The sequence below is a fragment of the Mauremys mutica genome, chromosome 1 (assembly GCF_020497125.1).
Source record: "Mauremys mutica isolate MM-2020 ecotype Southern chromosome 1, ASM2049712v1, whole genome shotgun sequence".
Taxonomy (NCBI): Eukaryota; Metazoa; Chordata; order Testudines; family Geoemydidae; genus Mauremys; species Mauremys mutica.
In genome coordinates this window covers 110776095-110798622 of record NC_059072.1, presented here as the reverse complement: position 1 = coordinate 110798622, position 22528 = coordinate 110776095, and the positions used below count along the sequence as shown (strand labels likewise).

Sequence of the window (22528 nt, the reverse complement as noted above, 5' to 3'; positions counted from 1 at the left end):
AAAAGTTAAAGCTATTGTGGAGGCTCCCCCACCTCGAAATGTAAGCCAGCTGCGCTCATTTCTAGGACTACTGAACTATTACAGGAAGTTCATCTCACAGTTAGCCACACTGCTAAAACCACTTCATGAGCTCCTTGGGCAGAACAAGGCCTGGAAGTGGACTGAAGCCTGTGATGTTGCATTTAACAAAGCTAAGGATGCATTGTTAAATTCTGAAGTTCTAACGCACTTTGATCCATCCTTACTCCTGCAATTGGCCTGCGATGCTTCCCCTTATGGAGTGGGAGCGGTCGTGTCACACATTATGCCTTCGGGAGAAGAAAGACCTATTGCTTTTGCTTCACGCACTCTAAGCAAAGCAGAAACTAACTATGCCCAAATCGAACGTGAGGCATTAGGAATTGTTTTTGGAATTAGGAAGTTTCATCAGTACCTGTTTGGGCGAAAGTTTACTCTTCTTACAGACCATCGACCTCTGACATCAATTTTTGGACTCTACACAGGCATTCCCCCATTAGCTGCTAGTCGTATGCAACGTTGGGCATTGATACTTTCTGTACACACATATGAAATCAAATATCGGAAATCCACTCTGCACGGCAATGCAGATGGCCTCTCAAGGTTGCCTTTACCGGTCAAACATCAAGATAGTGCCCAAAAGGAAATCTTCTACTTTGAACAGGTAGAGAATACACCCATCACTGCTACTCAGATAAAGAAGGCAACCCGCGTTGACCCAGTATTATCCCAAGTTATGGACCTGGTGATGCATGGAACATCTCGACAAACCTCTCCGGTCTCACCCGACCTTGTTCCCTACATGTCCAGGCGGACGGAGTTATCGGTCCAATCTGGTTGTTTGTTGTGGGGGAGGCGTGTCATTATTCCACCACCCCTGAGATCACAGATGTTAGAACAGCTACATTCCGGTCACTGTGGAATAGTGCACATGAAGGAAATTGCACGAAGCTATTTTTGGTGGCCTAGATTGGACAGTGCTATTGAAGAGAAGGCAAAAGCTTGTATGTCATGTCAGGGTGTAAGAAATGCACCCCAGTGGGCACCCCTACACCCATGGGACTGGCCTGAAAACCCGTGGCAACGTATTCACGTTGAGTTTGCTGGCCCCCTTGAAGGAAGCATGTTCTTGGTGGCAGTAGATGCCCATTCTAAATGGCCAGAAGTCTCTATAATGCAGTCCACTACTGCAGAGAGTACTATCCAAAAACTACGAGGACTCTTTAGTCGTTTTGGTCTGCCAGAACAACTTGTGAGCGACAACGGACCGCAGTTCGTCTCTCAGGAGTTTCAAAATTTTATGAAGGCAAATGGGATACACCACATCACGTCAGCACCATATCATCCGTCCACCAACGGATTAGCTGAAAGATTTGTGCAGACAATGAAAAACGCTTTGAAATCAGCAAAGGGACAACACTCCATTCAAAAGCGTCTGAATACCTTCTTACTTTCCTATAGAAACACACCTCATGCTACGACCCAGGCTTCCCCAGCCTTTCTAATGATGGGACGACAAAGCAAGTGCGCAGCTGATCTGCTGAAACCTTCTGAACCCAGACAAACTGTGCAACGTCAGCAGCAATATCAAGTCATCAGACGGGCACCCAGAGCAAAAGACCGAACCTTTAGCCCAGGACAGCCAGTTTTGGCTCGGAATTATACTTCCAGAGCTAAATGGGTCCCGGCCACAGTCATCACTCAAACAGGACCTGTTTCCTATACAGTCCGGACTGCAGAGAATCTTACCTGGCGGCGACATGTAGATCAGCTGTTGCCAGGTCATGCCAGTCTTCAGGACCCATCTGCAGTTGAGGGGTCTGACTTCACCCCTCCTGGTGAGACACCGAATCATGAGTCACCTGTTCCTGACTGTTCTCCTCCATTACTGCCGGCAGCTGAGATACCCCTTTGCCCAGCACGAGCTGATACCACCTCCTCACCTATTCGTGCTGCGGACCTTGAGCCCCTAGTACTTTCGGGTGCAACAACACCAGACGTTCGCCGTAATCCACCTAGAGACAGAAGGCCTCCTCATCGGCTGGATCTTTAGTTAGGGCGAACCCATGGGTATGGGGCAAAATAATCCCCATGGTTTAGCCGGGAATGGAGGCAGTCTACCCTCCTTCTCTAGTTTAGTGTGTGTTTTATTTAGGGGATGTTCTTATTAGGGGGGGAGGAATATGTTGTGTATTTGGTTGTCATGGGTTTTCTTACTATGGCAACTGAGTTAGACTATTAAGGGATAGCTCAGCCGGTTTCAACCGGCTGAGTGAGCTCTCTGTATATCTGTAAATAAAATGGAGGTTTTGGTTAGCTGCCTGCTCTCTGGCCTCAAGTGATTGCTTCCTACACCGGCTGCCCCAAGGATATAACAATTTCCAGTCACGGCTAAGGAAATAAATGGTAAAGTCCTGTCAGGGTACACACACTTTGGGGCAGCAGCTTGTCAGACATGGAGAAATCTACATCAGGCAGAGAAGGGAAGAATCCATACAGGGTGTGACATGTCTCTGGATTGATTGTCCCAACTTGAGGGACTGGAGTGAAGATTCCACCATGAAAAGGGAGGGTGCATGGGGATGTGGTATGGTATAAAGACTGTACCAGCACAAGTTGGAGATCACGTAGCCGCTTGGTAGTGAAAAAACTATGAGTATCTCACAAAGCCATCTCAAACAAGTGCCAATAAAACCTCTATATGACACCACACCGCCTCGTATTCCCTACACACAAGGATGGAGGGAGATCAGGACAAAGGGAGCAGCCAGCAAATGTTGGGTTCATAGTATCTCATCACCACCATGGTTTTCATTAACTCAGCTCAGCACCCATTGAGAGCAGCAGAGTTTGTTGTTTATTTCAGCCTTCAGCCGCTGGCTCCTCCTCCACTGTATGGATAGCACTTTCTCTCACACAGTGTGATGCTAGTATACAGACCCACAAAAGATGGGCTGCAGTGCTCAGAATCTTCCACACAGCCAGGGAAGGATATTAGTAGCAAGTTAACAGCCAGGAAGGAATACCTTGTCCACAATCCTTGCTGTCCCCTAAACAGTGCCCAGCAGGCTTCTAAGTGGCTGCAAATTGGCAGGCCTTCAAATACATGCAGCCAGCCACTGCTGTTTGAATTAACTGAGATCCCTCATGGATCCAGACCTACAGATTCATGCCTGCTTCTCTTCCCTCCCCCCATTATAATCAAGGTCCAACCTTCTCCACAGCAAACTGGACTCAATTCCGCAGCAAGGTGTCTGGTTCCTGCAGCTCTCCCAGGTGGCAGACCAGAAATTCCATATCAACTTCATTTAGATTAGAAAATGGAGGTTTTTAGTGAATTAACTGAACACAAATAAAACACTCAGCCCCTGCATTGTTTATTTTCATATTAAAATTCCATTTAACTTAAGCTGTCTCTATGTTTTCAACATGTCACTGATTTTTGTGTTGACAAGACATAACTGCATCTGAAAGTCATCGGGGGAAGCTGGAGGTGTTAGCAGCTGGGTAGGGAGCAGTTGGGCCTTTTGCCATCCAGGAAGATGTGGGAGACAGTTTGAGGTTGTGGGAAAAGAACATTAGCTGATTATTGTAGCAGAAGCATTCAGCAATCAGCAGTGAAATAATTAACATTTAAATACTCTCTGTTAGGTCTCAGAATTAACACCCCATTAGGATGCATAGAACAATAGTTTGGAGATCTGCAAAGTCAGGGAACTAACATTGAACGCAAGTTACAGAGTTTCAAGCTCTGCCCCCCCCATATGGATGAGGGCTAGAAACAATGTTTTTTAAATTAAAGCTGAGATTCTGGAGCACAATTCCACAAGAAGGTGCTGATTTCACAGCAAATGCCAGAAATGCCGAATCTCAGAATAAAGGGGCTCCTGTTTATAAAAACTGACCATGTGTAGCTCCAATAGTTACCTATACACCTACTGCAGTTTGTCTTATACTAGGAAGCTCGTCTCCCTGAGGAAGCTCCAGCCTCTTCCAAGAAAAGCTCAAGCTGGGCCAAAGAGCATGAAGAGAGGGTTTTTTTTCTCCTTTTGTTCATCATCATTTCACTTAAGGCTCAACAAAACCATCTGTCATACACTGAATATTTAATAGATGCTTCTGCATTTGTCAAGCCCCTAAATGGCAATGACCTAATGCATCCATATGTTTAAAATAGCCCAGCACAAACATAGCCTTTTTGTCAGTGTGAGATTCCCCCATCAACCCTTTTAAAGAGGCCTCAGTATGTTGTCGGTCTCTTAGGGGAGGGAAGTCCAACCTGATCTAGATAACAGTCAGTTAAGGCCTGATCCTGCAAGGTGCTGAACCCCTGCTTTTCCTGTCACCACTTTGTTGGAGTCTCTCCACTCCTCACAGTATCAGGCTGTATTCACTCACCTGTGGGTCTGCAAGCCTGGAAATGTCAGGCTTCAGGTAGAACATGATCCCCTCAGCAGCACCAGGCAGGGTGACCCCTCGAATCAGCAAGACAAAAAGCATCAAGTAGGGAAATGTTGCAGTGAAGTAAACAACCTGGAAGCAGAGAGAAGGATAAAAAGAAAATGTTGTCACCCTATAGATTATACATCCAAAGCAAATCCTCCAACTCTATTATTAACAACACAAAACCTGAGTCTTTACATCCCCAAAGCCTCTGCTTTCACTGAATTCTAATTAAAGGTCTTGGAAATCTTGGCCATGAATAGAAATATTTTCATGGCCAAGATTTCCAAAAGTGAGCAGTGAATTTGAGAGGGACAAGGCAGCAATTTGAGACAACCGGCAGAGGCCTGATTTTCAAAGAGTGATTGCTCATCACACTGAAAAATTCTGCCTTTTTAAGGCATCTCAGCTTGAATCTTAGAGTTCCCAAAATCATGATGTATTTTTGAAAGCCTTGACCAGTTTTTGTAAAGCCCACCCCCCTTTTGTGTGGGAAATGAAATGCATTGTGATTGGTCAAATAAGTCAGATGGTGCTGTTTCTGTTCCCTGATTGGAGGAGCACACAAGCAGTTCTGGCACTGAAAGTTGTCTCTGAAATTCACTTTTTGTGAACATTTATGCTAGTAAACTAGATTTATTCGAAGTATGAGGAAAGTGAACTCAAAAGGAACACAAATGTGGCGAAAGTGAACTGGTTTTAAAAAACTACTCATTCAGACTTTTCATATAAATTATTCTCCCAGATCTGGTATGTGGTACCAGGCCTTTAAGTATTGACTATTAAAAATTAACTTTCAGTCAAGAGTTGACTTCCTGTTGACTACAAAGTGATGGGAGCTTCATGGATGGAGAGAGAGCAAATCGTGGGAAACATCTTTTATGGAAGAAGGGGATTGAAGAAACTGGCCACTCATCCCTCAGCAATTGTCACAGGTCCTCTAGAAATGTGCAAGACTAACCCTGAGTTGTATAACCCACCCTCGCCGCTGCTCAGGGGGATTATACTCCAGCCCTGCACCACTGAAGCCTGAGTGGCTTCTTTAAGCCTCCTATGTGAAATACGTTATGCTCATCCAATCCAGGAATAGAAACAGTAACATGTGACTTACGCAATCACAGCCGGCCCAGCTCACATTTTCAGTATTGAGTGTGGAATGCTCACAGCAGTGCCCTGTTTGTGAGCAATCCATTGGGTTAAAGAAAAAAAGACAGAAAAACCCCAAACTGAGCAATTACAAATAATGAGGAAGTGGGAGGTAACTGCGATGAACCCCCTAAGGAGATTAGTTCTAGTGGGATATTCACTCAGCTCTGGTGTTTAATTGTTATTGGTAACTGGAGATTTGACACTAAAACAGGCCAATGTTGCAAAAGCCACCAGACCACTTGGGGACTGTGCATCAGCAACTGGATGATTGTCTGTTGCTAATGGTGAAGCAGCGTCTTTCACAAGGTTTCCCCATTACAGTGGACCATGCTGGTCTAGGACTTCACCATTTCTTCTAAGATCCTTCCCTTGTCTCCCCTCTGATTGATTTTCTTTGCTCTTCTCATAATGGACTAAATTCAGACCCAGCGTAAGCAGCTGTGACTTCACTGCAGTTGCACCCACCCATGCCAATCCGAGTATGGCCCTATGTCTTGTGTGTTCCCTGCCTCCTTTCTTCTTCTCCTCTCTCTGTATCATGGAGAAGACTAAGAAGGTAGAAAAAGAGATAATGGCAGCTTGGAGGAGGTTTAGGGGCTAAGGGGATAGAGTTTGCTCTTACTTTGCCTGTGGACTTGACTCCTTTCCAGATGCAGAAGTAGCAGATGACCCAGGCGAGCAGGAGGCAGAGAGCCAGCTCCCAGCGCACAGTGCCCAGATTGTGAATACCATCTGTGAGTCCCAGGACTCGCTTCCTGACAGTGCAGGAGGTGAGAGAGGTTAACGTCCCAGACTTGCAGCCCCTCCCCCAGAGTTTTCATACATATCCCATAGCACAGCTGCCCAATCTCCTCCATCACTCCTGCTTCCAGTCACCCTAGCCCTGACAGCAATACTGTGTTCTTGGTCACCATAATGCCTTAGGTGTCTCTGGGATCCCCTCACAGCCTGGCCCCTGCACTTCCACCTCACCCTTTAATCAGCCTGGGCTCTCCAACTCTCCCAAAGTTCTCAATAGCCCCACTGCAGCCCCCAATCATTCACAGCACAGTCACTCCCGATCTCACATCACTGCCATCCCTTTGGCTGCCTCACAGGCCACACTCCATCAACTGCCTCCCCTGCAGCCCCCCCGGTAGCATCAAAGGCTTCTAATCACCTGCTGGCTACTTTGTTTCCTCCAATCACCCCATGTTCTATGGCTCTCTCCAGGAATTCTTATGGTTATGGCCCTCATTCATCCCTACAGGTTCCCCTCAGCACCCAGGCTCCCTAAGGCTAGGTCTACACGATGAGCGGGGGATGGGGGGTGATTCCCACTTCACCCAGCCATACTCGCCCTCACCCTCACCTGAGTTAGCACACTGACAATAGCAGTGTAGCCGTGGTAGCATGGGCAGGGGTGGCTTGTGCTAGCAGCCCCCGCTACATGCCCAGGGAGTTCAGGTGGGTTTGTACTCAGGGCATCCAGCACGGTGCTGTCTCTGCCCATGCTACCATGGCTACACTACTACTTCTACTCTTTTAAGCACGTTAGCTCAGATGTGAGCTGGCATCAGTATATCTACAAGAGCTGGGACCACCACCTCCGTTCATAGTGTAGACATAGTGTAACAGGGACCATGTGAGCCTGCAGCCTCTCACTACCCTAATATCTATGACAACTCTATGTGCTCCTGGCCAAACCTCCCCCCAGAACTCTAGGGGCTCCCTTGTAGCCAGGAATGTTGTACTGAAATCACAATGGTTTTTGTAGCTATTGGTGGATGGACCCAGGGCACGGCAGCCTGACACAGTTCATCCTCTGGCTCATACGGTGGCATTCTACAAGTCACTTCACCAATGGGGAAGCTGAGACACAGCAAAGAAAACCCCGCAGCTGGCCTGCGCCAGCAGAGTCAGGCTCGTGGGGGGTGGGCTGTGGGGCTGTTTCACTGCAATGTAGATTCCTGAGCTGGAGCCCAGAATCAGGGACCCTCCCACCCGGAAGGGTTCTAGAACCCACGTTCCAGCCCAAGCCTGGACGTCTACACAGCAATGAAACAGCCCCGCAAGCCCGAGTCTCCTGGCACAGGCTAGTCGTGAGTCTCTAGTTGCTGTGTAGACATACCCAGACAGGCTAAGTGGGATAATGGATACTGATCACCTTTAGAAAGCACTTTGAAAGCGATGGATGAAAACGTGCTATTGTGATTGAGCCCCTGATTCCCACTTGCTTCCTGTCACTTCCCTAGATTGGGTGGAGGCACGGTTGTGAGTGCGAGTCCTTAGAATTACAACTCCCATATTGTTCACGCCCCCTGAGGGCCGGTGCTGGATGATTCCCTACAGTGTATTCTGCAGCATTTCTCCTGTCAGCACTCCTCTTGGGAGCTACGTCTGATTGCCCTCTGGGTGTTTTCATGGGGTGCGTAGGTGCCCAGCAGTAAAGAATCACAGAAAAAGTTGCTTTCCTCTAACACTGAACAAGGCACTCAATTAGAATAAGGGGAAAAGCTACTGTGTCTCTTCCTGCTTCACCGCAGAGCATCTTTGCAGAATCTCTTCCAGCCCCCTCCCACCTGGCCTCCTGCTCTAGATAGATCATCACACTTGGTGTGCATACATGCGTGCCCGCTAGGTGTCTGTCAGGGTGGCCCTGCCAACATGTATTCAGGCCCTGTGTATCCACAACCTGCAGGTGCTGAGTGCATCTGCCATGTCGGAAAGAATGTGTCCGTGTGCGTACATGCATGTGTTCTCGGTAAGGGTCAACGTCCGACCTCTGGGGCTGTGTGGTGCATGGGGTGAGACAGCGTGTGTCTTGGGAGTGCCCACGTGCCCCATGGATTTCTGTCAGTCAGTGTGCCCAGTCACTATGCAAGTTTGCATGTGCAGGGAGTGTGCTCATGTGCCCCATGATGTGCAATGTACCATAGGTCTGGGCTTCGAGATGTGGCCTTTCAGAGACTCCATATGGAGTATTCACACTGCTGTGACCACTTGAGGAGAGAAGAGTCTGAAACCGGGGTACGTACTCCCAGAACTCAGTAACGGGGGAGGTGGCATTAGCTGGCGCTGTCCAGTTCTCCATGTTAGAGTGATTCAGAAAGTCCACGCAGCGATCTACAGAGGAGGAAGCAAATCAGTGAGCCTGGAGAATTCTCGTGCTTCTCAGCCTTTGTGCTCCCTCCCGCCTCCTCCCTGTTCACTCCAGCTGCAAACAGACACTTCACACTGCCCTGTAAAACATCACTCTCCCCCTGCCAGAATCCTAGTCCAGGAACAGCCAGAGGGATGGGGGAAGTGGAGACTCCTTATTGAATAGAACCCAGGTGGCTGTGGAATGCAGGGTACTGTGGGGCAGTGATTATGGTTACCCAGGCTGGGAAGTTACTTAATGTTAAGAGATAGCTCAGAGAGGAATTTCCCTGGCTTCCCCACAAATAAAGCTCTGCTTGTGGAGCTGCGAGACTCGGATCCTCCTTTGGGGAAGGCAGTGACCCTTGTCAGGGGTATGGCAAGGGAAGGACTGAGAGTCGACTGAACATGGAAAGGGAACTTTCATAAATCCACAGATTCCATGGCTAGGAGAGACCACTGCAACCATTCAGTCTGGCCTCCTGGATGACACAGGCCATAGACCTTCCCCAAAATAATCCCCAGAGCAAATCTTTCAGAAAAACATCCAACCTTGATTTGAGACTAAGAGTTTTGCCAGGAAAGCTTATTTTACTCAGGGAACAAGGGGTGGAATAAGCGATACTGGACAAAGCACAATTTTGCCAGTATAAGCTGCAACCACATGAGATGTGCTTTGCCTGTACAGTACACTGGTGCAGCTATACCGACTGTGCACTCCTAGCAGAGACCTGGCCTTAGTAAGCCAAAGACTGACTGAACGAACAGTTCTCTGCTGTGACGGAGGCTGGCCCAGATGCTTGAGGGTCTGAGGTGCAATGAGTGGTTTGTGCTGTACCCCGTTACACTAGATAAGGGCAGTGCCAGCTCCAGTGAAAAGCTCCTTCCATGGCTTAGAGTGGGGTGAGGACTCCAGACTAAAGCTGGTCTGAAAATGGGCTTTTTTTGCTGCTGAAAATTTTGAATTTCCCATGAAAAAAAATCAAAAACCAAAACATTTTTATTCAGAAATGCTGCCATAGGAGCAGGGGCGGCTCTAGGTATTTTGCCACCCCAAGCATGGCAGGCAGGCTGCCTTCGGCAGCTTGCCTGCGGGAGGTCCCCGGTCCTGTGGCAGCCTGCGGGAGGGCCGCCGAAGCCGCGGGACCAGCAGACCCTCCGCAGGCAAGCCGCCGAAGGCAGCCTGCCTGCCGCCCTTGCGGCGACCAGCAGAGTGCCCCCTGTGGCTTGCTGCCCCAGGCACATGCTTGGCAAGGTGGTGCCTGGAGCTGCACAGGACTTGTAATTTGGCTGCTGCATGCTCCCGCTATGAGCTGAGTTCCCCGGTCAGACTACCTGACCCATGATGCACCATGGTCTGTCCTCATGGCGGCAGGAGGCTGTTGCATCCTGGCCATGGTGCATCATGGGAGAAGTAGTCTAGCTGGGGAGCCCAGCCCATAGAGAAGAATGGGCACACGAGCAGGGCTGGATTTCCCATTAGGCTCAGTAGGCACGTGACTAGGGATGCCTAAAAATTAAATTTTTATCACTCCCAGGTCCTAGCACAGGTGGGGCCAGAGTCGTCTGAGCGAGAGACGGCCCCATGCAGCCCTGCTGGATCGCTCCTCACTCAGCCCAGCAGACACAGTGCACTCACCAGCTCCACTGGGAGGTGAGTCAGGGGGCAGAGCAGGTCTCTGGGGGGTTGTGGAGAGGCTCTGGGTAGTGGGGGGATTGTGGAGGGGTGCTGGGCAGTGGGGGTGGGTGAGGGAGGTATGTGTGTTTGGGGCAGTGCGGGGTCTGTGATGGAGGGGGTTGAGTGGCAGGATGCCTAAAAGTTAAAAGTGGCAGTACCCCCACTGTCCACAATGGTTAGGCGCTCTGAGCCACTGTGGGGGTACCCCACAGTTCCCATCTGCTGCCAAGCAGTGGGGACCCCTGGAGCTCCTGGCCAGAAGTGGATAAGGGGTTTGTGGGGCTGTGGGCCAGAGCAAGTGGGGGATACACCCCACCCCTTACACCTGCAGTCCCTCCCACCCACACCCCTGCACTCCTGCTGTGGTCAGAGTACAGGGGGCTTCTCTCACTCCCCATCAAGAGTGCCAGGTGGGTGGGGGCAGTGGGGCAAGCCCCTGCGCCCTGACCCTGCTCCCGGGCAGGAATGCCGGGGCAGGCAGTGGAACAGGTCAGGGCACCAGAGTGCCCATTTTTCCAGGGGCCCCCTGTTGACCAGTGGCTAATCTGCCACAGCTTCCAGCTGCTGCAGGTGGCTGGGAATCACCCCACAGCTCCCGGATTCTTCCTGGCAACGGGGGCCCCGGATCTCCGAGCTACCACAAATGGTGGGGGACTCTGCTGCTCCTGGCTGCCATGGGGGGGGGCGCTGCTCCCAGCCTCCGTAGGCAGTGGGGGACCCCAGAGTGCCGAGTCATGGGTGGCAGGAGACTCTGGAGCTCTGAGCCCCTGTGGGCGGGGGTGGGGAGCTTGGAGCTAGGGGGCCCCGCAGCTGCCTAGACACCAGGGAAGGTGTGCAGACCCTGCCTAGGGACATGCAAAGTGTAAATCCAGCACTGCACATGAGGAAACCAAACACCCATTTGGCCCACAACTGCATATTGAAATCAAAATATTTTAGTTTTCAGCTGAATATTTCAATGAAAATTCAAAATTTTCCACATAAAGCAAACAATGCGAAAAAATGGGTTTAATCAAATACCCAATTCTCTCAAAAAGCAGTTTTGATCGAAAGTTTTCAAACCCAGATCCTCTTTCCAGAAGCAGACTAGCTGAAGCTGTACCTGAGTTCCAAGGATTATTACAGGTGGCCCAGGGAAGCACAGCAGTAAAGGAGCTGAACAGGTAGAAGATAGCCCAGGACAGGATGACGATGTAGTAGATATTCAGATAGGATTCGATGACTTGTGAGGCGTATCCAATTCCTAAGAGGGAAAGGGGTTAGGAAATGGCCCCAGGCTAGCCCCAAATAGATCAGACTTTAGCTTCAAATAGTGCTGTAGGCCATCCCACTGGAGCTGCGGGCAGGGCAGATTAATGAGCAATTTGGTTCACCAAAGAATCCTGTAAGACTCAGGTTGAGGGTGGGCGATCCAAATGTGGTTCATCATAGTGGAGAAATCAGAAATAAGAAAGGTTTTCACTGCTAATTACATCCCAAGCCCAAACAATGGGGCCAGAGCAAAAGCATAGGGTCAGGAGGGTGGTGGAATCTCCATCCTTATTGTTTTTTTAAGGCCCAGCTTGACAAAGCCCTGGCTGGGACGATTCAGTCGGGGATTGGTCCTGCTTTGAGCAGGGGGTTGGACTAGATGACCTCCTGATGTCCCTTCCAACCCTAATCTTCTATGATTCTAGGAGGTAGCTTCTAATCCTGGCTCTGCCAATATCAGCAAATGCCACTCTGAGCAATTCATTTAATCTTTTTGTGCCTCAGTTTCCCCCACTGTAAAATGGAGATCATAAAACTTCAGGATAGTTGTGAGATTAATTCTCTGCGGTTTTAAAGAAGAACTGTCCAGAAAACAAGAATTCAATTTCACAAAAAAAGTCCAGGTTTTATCATTTGTTTTTGTTCTGCTTCAGAACAAGAAATAGACATTTTGAAATTTTTCACACCAAACCCCATGAGACCCAGAAATTCCATCGTGGACCCGAGAAACCCATTCATTGACTCACCTTCAAAGAGAGGGCAGATCTTCCGCCAGGCGGTGACCCCTCCCTGGCTGGTGTACTGTCCTAGCGCTGTCTCCAGGAAGAACACTGGGATCCCACAGGTGAAGAGGAAGATGAAATAGGGGATAAAGAAGGCACCTGCAGAGAGAGAGAGGCAAATGGAGGAATCTTTACTACTCGACATCATCATAATCACCCATTACCAGGTATACTAAGAAGCGAGATGCACCATCAAGGCTCAGGTAAATACCCTTGAATATAAATGCCTATCTGAACTAAATGGACCTGGTGGGCCTGCAAAACTGTGCAGATCTTGCAAGAGAAAAGCCTCTCGGCTTTCTTCTTCTTGTCCTGGAAATACCCCATCACCCCTGTCCTCATGCTATTTCAGCACTGCCGCGTCTGGTCCTGCCAGAACTTGGAAGAGGAGAATGGCAAGAAGACCAAAAAAGCCACAGAAAATAAATGTTGACTATATTTTTCAGCCTTTAAAACCAGTTTGAGCAAAGGTTTGGGAAGATAAGAGGAAATCTTATTGTATCCAAACTGGGTCCTCCTTACCCAGCAGTCACAGGACAGCTCTCTCCAGCTGATTCTAAACTGCTGCCAGGATCTCATTTAGTCTCCAGCCTTTCCTTTGCCCATCTCCTAATTTGCCTTTCCAAAGAGCAGCTGGACTCCACACTTCAGAACCCACCCACCCCAGTCTAATGGCAGACATACGGCAGGCAAATGCCATTCTCCCCCTGGTTAAAACAGCCCTCAGGGCCTCATCAGACACAAGGAACAAATGATAAGTGAATATATTCCCATCCTTTGCCCCAGTCCTCTGATAAAAATCACAGATGTTTGGAATAAAGATTTGGGCTCCTTCTCTCAAAAGCAAATCTGGTTCTTCTTAGATCTGTTTCTCCCTTGCCAGAATCAATCATGCAGACCCACTTTCCTTCCCATGAAGGATAAGGAACAATTGGGTCTAAATAAAGAACATTTCTCCTTGTTCTTATGCCAGTAATGTTAAAATAAAGAGCAACATCAAAATGTTCCCTAAACACGGATGTATTATAGTTGCAGGGGACGTAGGGCCAGCAGACCCTTCATATCTAGATAGGATCAGTCCAAGTTCATGAAGTAGGAAACATAGATCCTGTAGGTATTCAGCTAAAGGCAGCTGCTCCTTTCACAGCCACATCGAAGAACTCTGACTGAAGGTCTTTTGAGACAACAGTATTATCCAGTGCTTGATTAGATGAATCCTTCAGGAGATCCCATACCCTGTTTTCTGTTTCTGATCATCCTAGTTGCTGATCAATTTAATGAATAATCATTTCTAAGAGTGCCACCTTACATTTATAAAGCTTCTTTCCATTCTGAAGTTCCCAAAGTGCTAGCCAGGATATCAGGGTTAACATCTATTTTTGCAAAAACATGACATGGAAGCTTTCATGACTGTACAAGTGGTCAGCCGATCCCCCAACACAGTTCTGAGCCATTGTTTCTCAGTGGGAAGGGTGCTTTGTATTAAAACATGAAAACCACTTTCTGCAGCATCCTGAATTTTCTGTGGTAGTCTCCCAGCCAAGTTTTGCCCAGACCTAACTGTGGTCAGTTTGAGAGATCTAACAAGATCACAGCCTAATATGTTACAGCTACATTAGAAATAATCTTGCATTAAAAATTACTAAATTATTTGCCTCAACTGACTGTATGAAAGTAGCCTTTTCAGTTACACTGGTCAGGAGAGAGACTGCAAGGATTATCAGTCCTGATACTCCTGCTTCACCTGGCAGAAGAGACCCAAATGCAAGGTCACTGTAACCTGGCCTTTACTGAATGGGAAGTGGTATATAGGACTGTAAACATTATCTCAGGACCTGCCCATGGAATGAGAGAACAAGGTGTGTTCTTAATACCTTACAGGACTATATTATTTTAGTTTTCCTTAATAAACCAAAGTCCAACCATTTTTATAAACAAACTCGTGATGTTCAGTTCTCTCCCTCACTCTGTTTCATTTTACGGTCACTAGAAAATCTCATTTTTAACCATGTAAAAGATCTTACTGCAGTTTTACTGGAATAAGGAATTAAGCAAGTCATACAAGAAGCAGCAGTAAAGGGGGATGGACTCTCTCTGTGGGAATAGGTTTCAGAGTGGTAGCTGTGTTAGTCTGCATCAGCAAAAAGAACGAGGAGTACTTGTAGCACCTTAGAGACTAACAAATTTATTTGAGCATAAGCTCATCCGATGAAGTGGGTTTTAGCCCACGAAAGCTTATGCTCAAATAAATTTGTCTCTAAGGTGCCACAAGTACTCCTTGTTCTTTTTTCTGTGGGAATGTTTCCCCTGGCCAGGGGTTAGCTACTTATAGATTGTTCGCCAAAAGGGCTTGTTTCCCCCCGGAGCTTACCTAATTACACCAAGGAGGCACGGAGACAGGAAGACGAGTACCATGCCCTTTATTGATCGGTCAGCTGAGCGGGTGCTCCTCTCGGCTAGTGCCAGAGAAAGAGACACACCCCACAAGCCCAAACGGGCCTCTTTATAATCAGTAACAAACAACTTAGCCTACGTTTGTCTACATCATTTGGTTGACCTGTAGAACCTGTACATGCATCTATTAGGGGATAATTGGATACGCAGGATACATATATCATTTTGTGGGGGCTACAAGATACATACAGCTGTTGAGGATACATTTGTCATTCTGAAGGGGAAACAAGATACACCCGTTGACCCTTTGTGCTATATACTTTGGAAACATACATGGAAAAACAGCTGCATACACTTGAGGAGCCAAAATGGCTGATAAGCTATCCAAACAAGCTAATAAGCAATTAGCCGACATAGGTAGATGTACGTCCCTCGTTCCTGTTAGGTCGATTAAAGTTTCAGGCCTACTACAGAAAAGCTTCATTGACACTGGTTTTCACCAACAAGATCTATTACTGGGGAAGAGGTAGAGGTGTCCTTTCCTTTCTCATCCTCCCAGGCACACCCTCCTGAAGCTCCTCAAATTCATCTTTACTCCCAGGACTAGTGCCTTGCCCTTTAGCTTTGAAAATCCAGTGACCTTACTCAGCTTTAGAATTCATTGGGGACAACACACCTCTGTTTGGATACGTGTTTTTCCTGATCCCCGATTACCAGAAATACCGAAGTACTGGGACAAAGGCTACAATCATGGGCCAGTCAGGCCTGAAGGGTGAGTTTAGTGTGGACGGGAGCATCACCTGGGTCACAGAACATACAGGATGAGGGGCAGTTGTCCAGGTGCCCTTGACGAGGAGCCCAAGCCCTGAAGGAGAGCATAGAATATCAGGGACGGAAGGGACCTCAGGAGGTCATCTAGTCCAACCCCCTGCTCAAAGCAGGACCAATTCCCAACTAAATCATCCCAGCCAGGGCTTTGTCAAGCCTGACCTTAGAAACCTCTAAGGAAGGAGATCCCACCACCTCCTTAGGTAACCCATTCCAGTGCTTCACCACCCTCCTAGTGAAAAAGTTTTTCCTACTATCCAACCTAAACCTCCCCCACTGCAACTTGAGACCATTACTCCTTGTTCTGTCATCTGCTACCACTGAGAACAGTCTAGATCCATCCTCTTTGGAACCCCCTTTCAGGTAGTTGAAAGCAGCTATCAAATCCCCCCTCATTCTTCTCTTCTGCAGACTAAATAATCCCAGTTCCCTCAGCCTCTCCTCATAAGTCATGTGCTCCAGCCCCCTAATCATTTTTGTTGCCCTGTGCTGGACTCTTTCCAATTTTTCCACATCCTTCTTGTAGTGTGGGGCCCAAAACTGGACACAGTACTCCAGATGAGGCCTCACCAACGTCGAATAGAGGGGAATGATCACGTCCCTCGATCTGCGGGCAATGCCCCTACTTATACAGCCCAAAATGCAGTTAGCCTTCTTGGCAACAAGGGTACACTGTTGATTCATATCCAGCTTCTCGTCCACTGTAACCCCTAGGTCCTTTTCTGCAGAACTGCTACTAGCCATTCGGTCCCTAGTCTGTAGCAGTGCATGGGATTCTTCTGTCCTAAGTGCAAGACTCCGCACTTGTCCTTGTTAATAACAGGAACAAAGTGTTTTCCCCTGCCAGAAGATCAGCTGTGATCAGAGAGAGCTTGGGAATAGCTGGGAGGAGGGGGAATGCATGGGGGCTGGGGAGGAAGGGTCCCAGGGACTGTTGGGTGGGGGAACTGACAGGGTGGGTTCCCTGGTGGAGGGAGCCCCCAAAGGTTCTGATAATTCAGCTGTGTTTTAGATAAGCTTCTCACCTGATGGCTGCCTCTACAAATGGCAAAGCTAGAGGTTCATCCATTATTAAAACGGGGAGCCTACTGAAAGCTGGATTGCTCCTCTCCATCTGGCAGAGCTACTCTGAGCATCCACCTGTGGAGTGTGATTTGTCTCCCACAGCCCAGCTTACCTCACTGTGTGATTGCTTCACTGGAGGTATGAGGGGTGGGTGTGCTCTCTGTGTATGGGCGTGTATATATGAACAGATGAAAGTGCCTGCTCTGGTGCTCATATTCCTGGGCCAACATCTCACACAGCCTGGGCTTTATGGACTTACCACCTCCATTTTTGTAACAGAGATAAGGGAATCTCCAGACATTGCCCAGGCCGATGATCTCCCCAGCCACGGAGAGCATAAACTCCATTTTATTACTCCACTGGCCTCTTGGCTCCATTTCCGGCTTCTCCTTTTTGAGCAGCACCATGCCGCCATTGGGATCAGCCTCTACAGGTGCTTTACTCTCCGTGGCCCAACGCAGCAGGGAAAACTGGGAGGGAAAACAGCACAGACTGTAAAAAGCTGTTACAGGACACACAGGAGTAGTATATCCCTCAATAATATTCATCACCATGCGTTTTTGACAGGTTTCCATGCCCCATTTGGGGCTTTTGTCCCACCTTCCCACCCCATTTCCGTTGGCGCCAAAGTTTGACGGTCAGCCATTTTGAAATTTGTGTGTGTGTGTGTGTGTGTGTGTGTGTGTGTGTGAGAATAGGGGAAGTGTTGTGTGTGTTTGTGCTTGGATACATTGAGAGAAAGGTTGAAAGACTAGAGAGAGTTTAAAGATGAAAAAAGAAAGTTTGGGTAAGGTTTAGAGAAAAAAGGACATTTGAAAGAAGAGAGGTAAGTTATTCAAGAAAAGAGATGATGGTGAAGGCCTAGTTTGGTATGCTAGTAAAGAATAGAAAATTTTGAGAAATATAAAAGGTGTATTAACTATCAGGGTGGGTTAAGAAAAAAGTTAAACAACATTGAAAACTAGGTTTAAAAAGTAAATGTACTAAGGGAAAGCCTGTTTAGTAAGCACATGGTAAAAAAAGTGACTAAAAAAGCATTCAGTACCAGCTTAGGTATATAAAAAAAAAGGTCAGAGAAAAAGAACAGGGCAAGAAAGCCCCCTTTGCAAAGGGCAAAGATTGGGAGCATGTGGTTGAATCGGAGAGAGACAGAATCTTTACTTTTCCTGTCTTCCTGTAGAATGAGGTTCAAAAACTTTCAGACTTGTTATCAGCGCCATTGGATTGGACCAATCAGAGTTTGTTCTATAGCAGTGTCATATAATTCATTTTCCTGAACCAATCCTATAGTCTCAAGATTTTAAACAAGAGCCAATTCCCTTCTCTCTCCCTCCCCTCCTTTCTCCCCCCCTCCCTTGTAAGTGTCTTATTCTTATCTAAAGAAACAGACCCCCAGCATTTTTTTCACCATGTAGCCCTTTTACATCGGGTTTTTAAATAAAAGTTAAAACCATAAGCTTTTAGTAACAAACAATTTTAAAAAGTTTTCCCGTAGATTTTAAACTAACGGGGTTGTTTTTTTTTTAGTAAAAACAATGTGAAGCTGCAGCAAAGCTCCTGTTAGCAAAACAGCATCTGTGAGTCAGCGGATCATAGAGAAGGAGTTTGCTTCTTCACCTGCTTTTTAACAAACACAAGTAAACGTTACATTAAGTTTTGCAAAGGTATAATTACTTGAAAAGACAAACCTATCTGAACACACCTCCCTTTTGCATGTGTTTCAATAAAAAATCATGCAGAAGCACCCCAGGTTTAAAGCCACAGGTTTTTAGTGACAGTTTATATTTTCCTTATTTTGTAAAACATTGGATCAGAGAGAAGAAGTTTGTTGTCCATCCCCCCCCCTTTTTTTTAAACAAATAGAGGTGAAAGGTTTAGAAAGGAATAAACACTTGAAAAGACAAGCCTATCTGAAGACACATTTCTTTGGTATAGGTGTTTTAATAACATGTGAGTTTGCAGAAATAGTCCAGGGTTAAAAACAGAAAGCCTGTTTATAAAAGTAATGTACAGTCATAACATTTTCCCCTATGTTTTAGACTAATGTTATTTTTTAGTAAGTCCAATATGAAACAACAGGCTTTTTCAGCAAAGCCATTGTTAGCAAAAACAGCCTCTGTGATTAGAGAGAAGAAGGCCAGAACATAACAAGAAAGCCCTAGGCCTGCTTTTAAACAAAATTATACTAAAAACTTGTACTAAAAAGAATAGTAACTTTAACTGTAAATAAGCTTACTATATAAAATAAAAGCCTTAACCATTAAAGTACGTAGCCAGAGGATTTTTGCCTTTTTTCCCCTGCAGAAAAAAAAACAAGTAAAAGGGCCCCTGCTCTGCTCTTATCTAAACAACCAGGACCTTCTCCCCCCCCCCCCCCGCGCCCCCTGTAACGAAAGCTGACCAACACATAATATAAACAATTTTAAAATGTGTTTTTTAAAGTAATGTCTAAACTCCCCGTCTTTTGTAATTTATTAAATAAACACTTAAAAGACAAACCTACCTAAAGACACATCCCTTTGTTTACAGGAGTGTTTCAATTAAATAAATAAAAAAAAAACACGCATGCAGAAGCACCTCTGGCCTAAACCCTGACTAAGAAAAAGGTTTTAAAAGCTTTCCCCCCCCCAATGTTTCTAGTAAGAACAACTTGAAACAGCCCTTTGAAGGTACTGGATTAGAAAAGAAGACGACAACCCCTTTGAAAAACAGGCTACCTGAAGACACTTTTTTTTTTTTTTTTTTAAATTTAGCCCCATTGGCATAAGTGTTTCAATAAAATGTAAGTATGCAGAAACAACCCAGGGTTAAAAACACAGAAAACCTGTTTATAAAAGTAATGTATAATGATAAAAAAGTTTTTCCCTAGGTTTTAGGCTTGTATTAGTCTTTTTTTTTTTAGTAAGGACACTTTGAAACAGTAGGCTTTTGCAGCAAAGCAGCTGTCAGCAAAAAAACAGCCTCTGTAAAGTAGTAGATTAGAGATAAGAAGACTGCTTCTTTGCCTGCTTTTTAACAAACAGAAGTGAAAGTTATATTAAGTTTTGTAAAGGAATAAACACTTTAAAGGACAAGCCTATATGAAGACAGAGCCCTTTATTTAACATTTTTACAAGTGTTTCAATTAAAAAAAATGAGCATGCAGAAAACACACCCAAGTGAAAACCACAGAACTTTAGTAACAGTAGTTTATATGCCCCTTATTCTGTAATCCAGTGGATTAGAGAGAAGTTTATTTTCCTCTCCACTTTTTAACAAATTCCTATGAAAGTTATAGTAAGCTTTTATTTTCCTAGGACTTTTAGATTTAAGTATGAATTTTTTATTGCATTATCAGGATGTTTTTGTTTTTAAATGTTTGCAACCCATGTGCTGAGACACAGGTACAAGCTCCTGTGTTTGTTTTGGGTCCATAGATTTTATTAAAATAATACAACACAGGCTGGAGCTTTCTCTACATTTTAAAAACAGATAAGACTAATTAGACTAGCCAGTGCTCCATGCACTATAGTCTGTATTAGCAAGGCTCTAGGGGTCACTCCTTCAGTTTGCTTGGTTTTTTTTAAAACAGACTGCTTTCCTAACTTTTTAAATGCTGTTAAAGTTTTAAAAAAATCATGAGATTGCATTGAAAGATACTTTATGAAAGTTATAACAAGTATTTTATTCCATTTACTGATTGTAAAAGAAAAAAACACCACTTTGTGACTGCATGAAGCTTAGAGATAGCCTATCTGAAGAATACCTCAACCCCTGATTCCCCCCACATACTTCTAACACTTGCTAAACATACAGTGTTTTATTATATAAAGGTTTTTAACATGAAAATACAGAATTGTCTGAGATGTAACTTAACATGACCTCTTTAAAGGATATTCTGTAGGCAGTGAGACCTATTTGAAGCATTATGTTTTTTGTAAAGTTTATTATGAAAAAGCAGTATTGACTGAGCTGTAACAAAACAAGGCCCCTCTTAGAGATATTTTGTAGAAGTTTAGTGAACTAAAAAGGCTTAATATACTATCCTGTCCTTTTAAAAATAGTATCAAAACAACAACTGGGTAAGGAATATGAAAACTGGCAATTGAGGGGAGTTTACATATGTGTTTTAATAAAGAAAAATGCTTTTTAAAGCTTGGATTTATACAAAAAACAGAAGAAAAATTAGCTTATGTAAAAAAAGTTAACTTTTTTTTTTAAACCAGAGATATGGAGCCTCCCTCCCTCCCACTCCCACCCCCAACATTTCTTCTTTTTTAATGTTTTTTTTTTTTTAATTTAAACCAAGGACAAACAAATTTAAAAAAAAGCCAGAACCACAGAGATTAGGCCCTGGGGGTAACAAAGCTGTCCTGAGTTTTAGGGGGCATGTTGATAACTCTTTTAGTGAAACACTTTTGCAGGCAGCCTGTCTGGGTTAGTTGTTGTGCTTTAGCATGGGCAAGCATTTATTATTCAGAAGCACTTTCCCACTTTATGAGGTATTATCACCCTCATTTTACAGGGTATCAGAAATATTAACAAAAACAAGCTTAAAGATACTGTGACAAAGTTCCTCCTCTACCTTGGTGGGTCCTGTGCTTATTGGCAGATTTGCTCACCTCAGTGATCTTCCCCACAGTCTGGGTCAACTTCTCCTGTGCCTGATCAGGAGTTGGGAGGTTTAGGGGGAACCCGGGCCCGCCCTCTACTCCAGGTTCCAGCCCAGGGCCCTGTGGATTGCAGCTGTCTATAGTGCCTCCTGTAACAGCTGCAACTCCCTGGGCTACTTCCTCATGGCCTCTTTCAAAACCTTCTTTATCCTCACCACAGGACCTTCCTTCTGGTGTCTGAGAACACTTGCACTCCTCAGTCCTCCAACACCTCACATGCACTTCCTCTCCTCTGGCTCCTCCTTGCCTGACTGGAGTGAGCTCCTTTTTAAACCCAGGTGCCCTGATTAGCCTGCCTTGATTGGCTGCAGGTGTTCTAATCAGCCTGTCTGCCTTAATTGGTTCTAGCAGGTTCCTGATTACTCTAGTGCAGCCCCTTCTCTGGTCACTCAGGGAACAGAAAATTCTTTCTTCAGTGGCCAGAAGACCTTCCTTTGGCTTCTCTGCTGTAGAGGGTAGGAGGGAGAGGGCTGCTGCTGTTCCTGCTGGGCCCTCGCTGTTGCTGCTCCGTCTGCTCCCCTGGCTGGGCTAGACACCACCACCCACCCCCTTTCTCTGCTATCTGCTTGCTGGTAGATTTTCCCCCCCACCACCTCAGTTGCTGCTGTTACTCCACCCACAGCCCCTTGGGGGGGGGGTTGCTGCTGGCCTGCTCCCCAGAGGAGGGAAGTGAGGGACCCCAGCTCCAGCCCTTGTTGCTGAGGGCTCCACCACCACCATCTTCTGAGCGGGGTCCCTCCTGCCTGGCCACCAGACCACCGCCTGGAGCTGCTGGAGCCCCGAGGAGGAGAAGGAGAGGACCGCCTGCTGCTGGAGGACCTCATAGAGGCTCTGAAGACCACTGTGGAGGGGGCACTTGAGGACTGAGTATTTTTTGGACTGTGTTCTTGTGGTGGGGGTTTGGACTGTGTCTGTTGGGACACCGGGGGTGTGGCGCGGAGCCTGCCCCCGGTCTATCCGTGTCCCCCTTCGCCCCCACCACCATCGTTGCTCCCTCCACCACTCCCGCTGGCTGTTTTCTCTCTACCTCAATCTCCTGCCTCTGGGACTGAGCTGCTCACCTGCCTTGCCACGCCCACTTCTGCCATTTGGGCCTGCACCAGCAGCAGCCAGCTACAATTGACTTTTTGCACAAGTGCCCGTGGGCA

General features: G+C 46.5%; 2 protein-coding genes across 4 annotated transcripts in view; one reads left to right on the top strand and one right to left on the bottom strand.

Annotated features, from left to right (window-relative positions):
• LOC123351545 (sodium- and chloride-dependent GABA transporter 2) overlaps window positions 1-22528 on the top strand; it is a 503805-nt gene that overhangs the window by 212750 nt on the left and 268527 nt on the right. The gene's annotated exons all lie outside the window — the stretch shown is intronic.
• LOC123351576 (sodium- and chloride-dependent betaine transporter-like) overlaps window positions 1-22528 on the bottom strand; it is an 81320-nt gene that overhangs the window by 31807 nt on the left and 26985 nt on the right. For all 3 annotated transcript variants that reach the window (XM_044991018.1, XM_044991026.1, XR_006574041.1), the window contains exons 2-7: window positions 16988-17198; window positions 12406-12540; window positions 11511-11651; window positions 8628-8715; window positions 6233-6365; window positions 4417-4551 (exon numbers count right to left, since the gene is read on the bottom strand). In XM_044991018.1, coding sequence (XP_044846953.1) covers window positions 4417-4551; window positions 6233-6365; window positions 8628-8715; window positions 11511-11651; window positions 12406-12540; window positions 16988-17135 — 780 coding nt within the window. In that variant the 5' untranslated portion in view covers window positions 17136-17198. The remainder of the gene's footprint in view (window positions 1-4416; window positions 4552-6232; window positions 6366-8627; window positions 8716-11510; window positions 11652-12405; window positions 12541-16987; window positions 17199-22528) is intronic.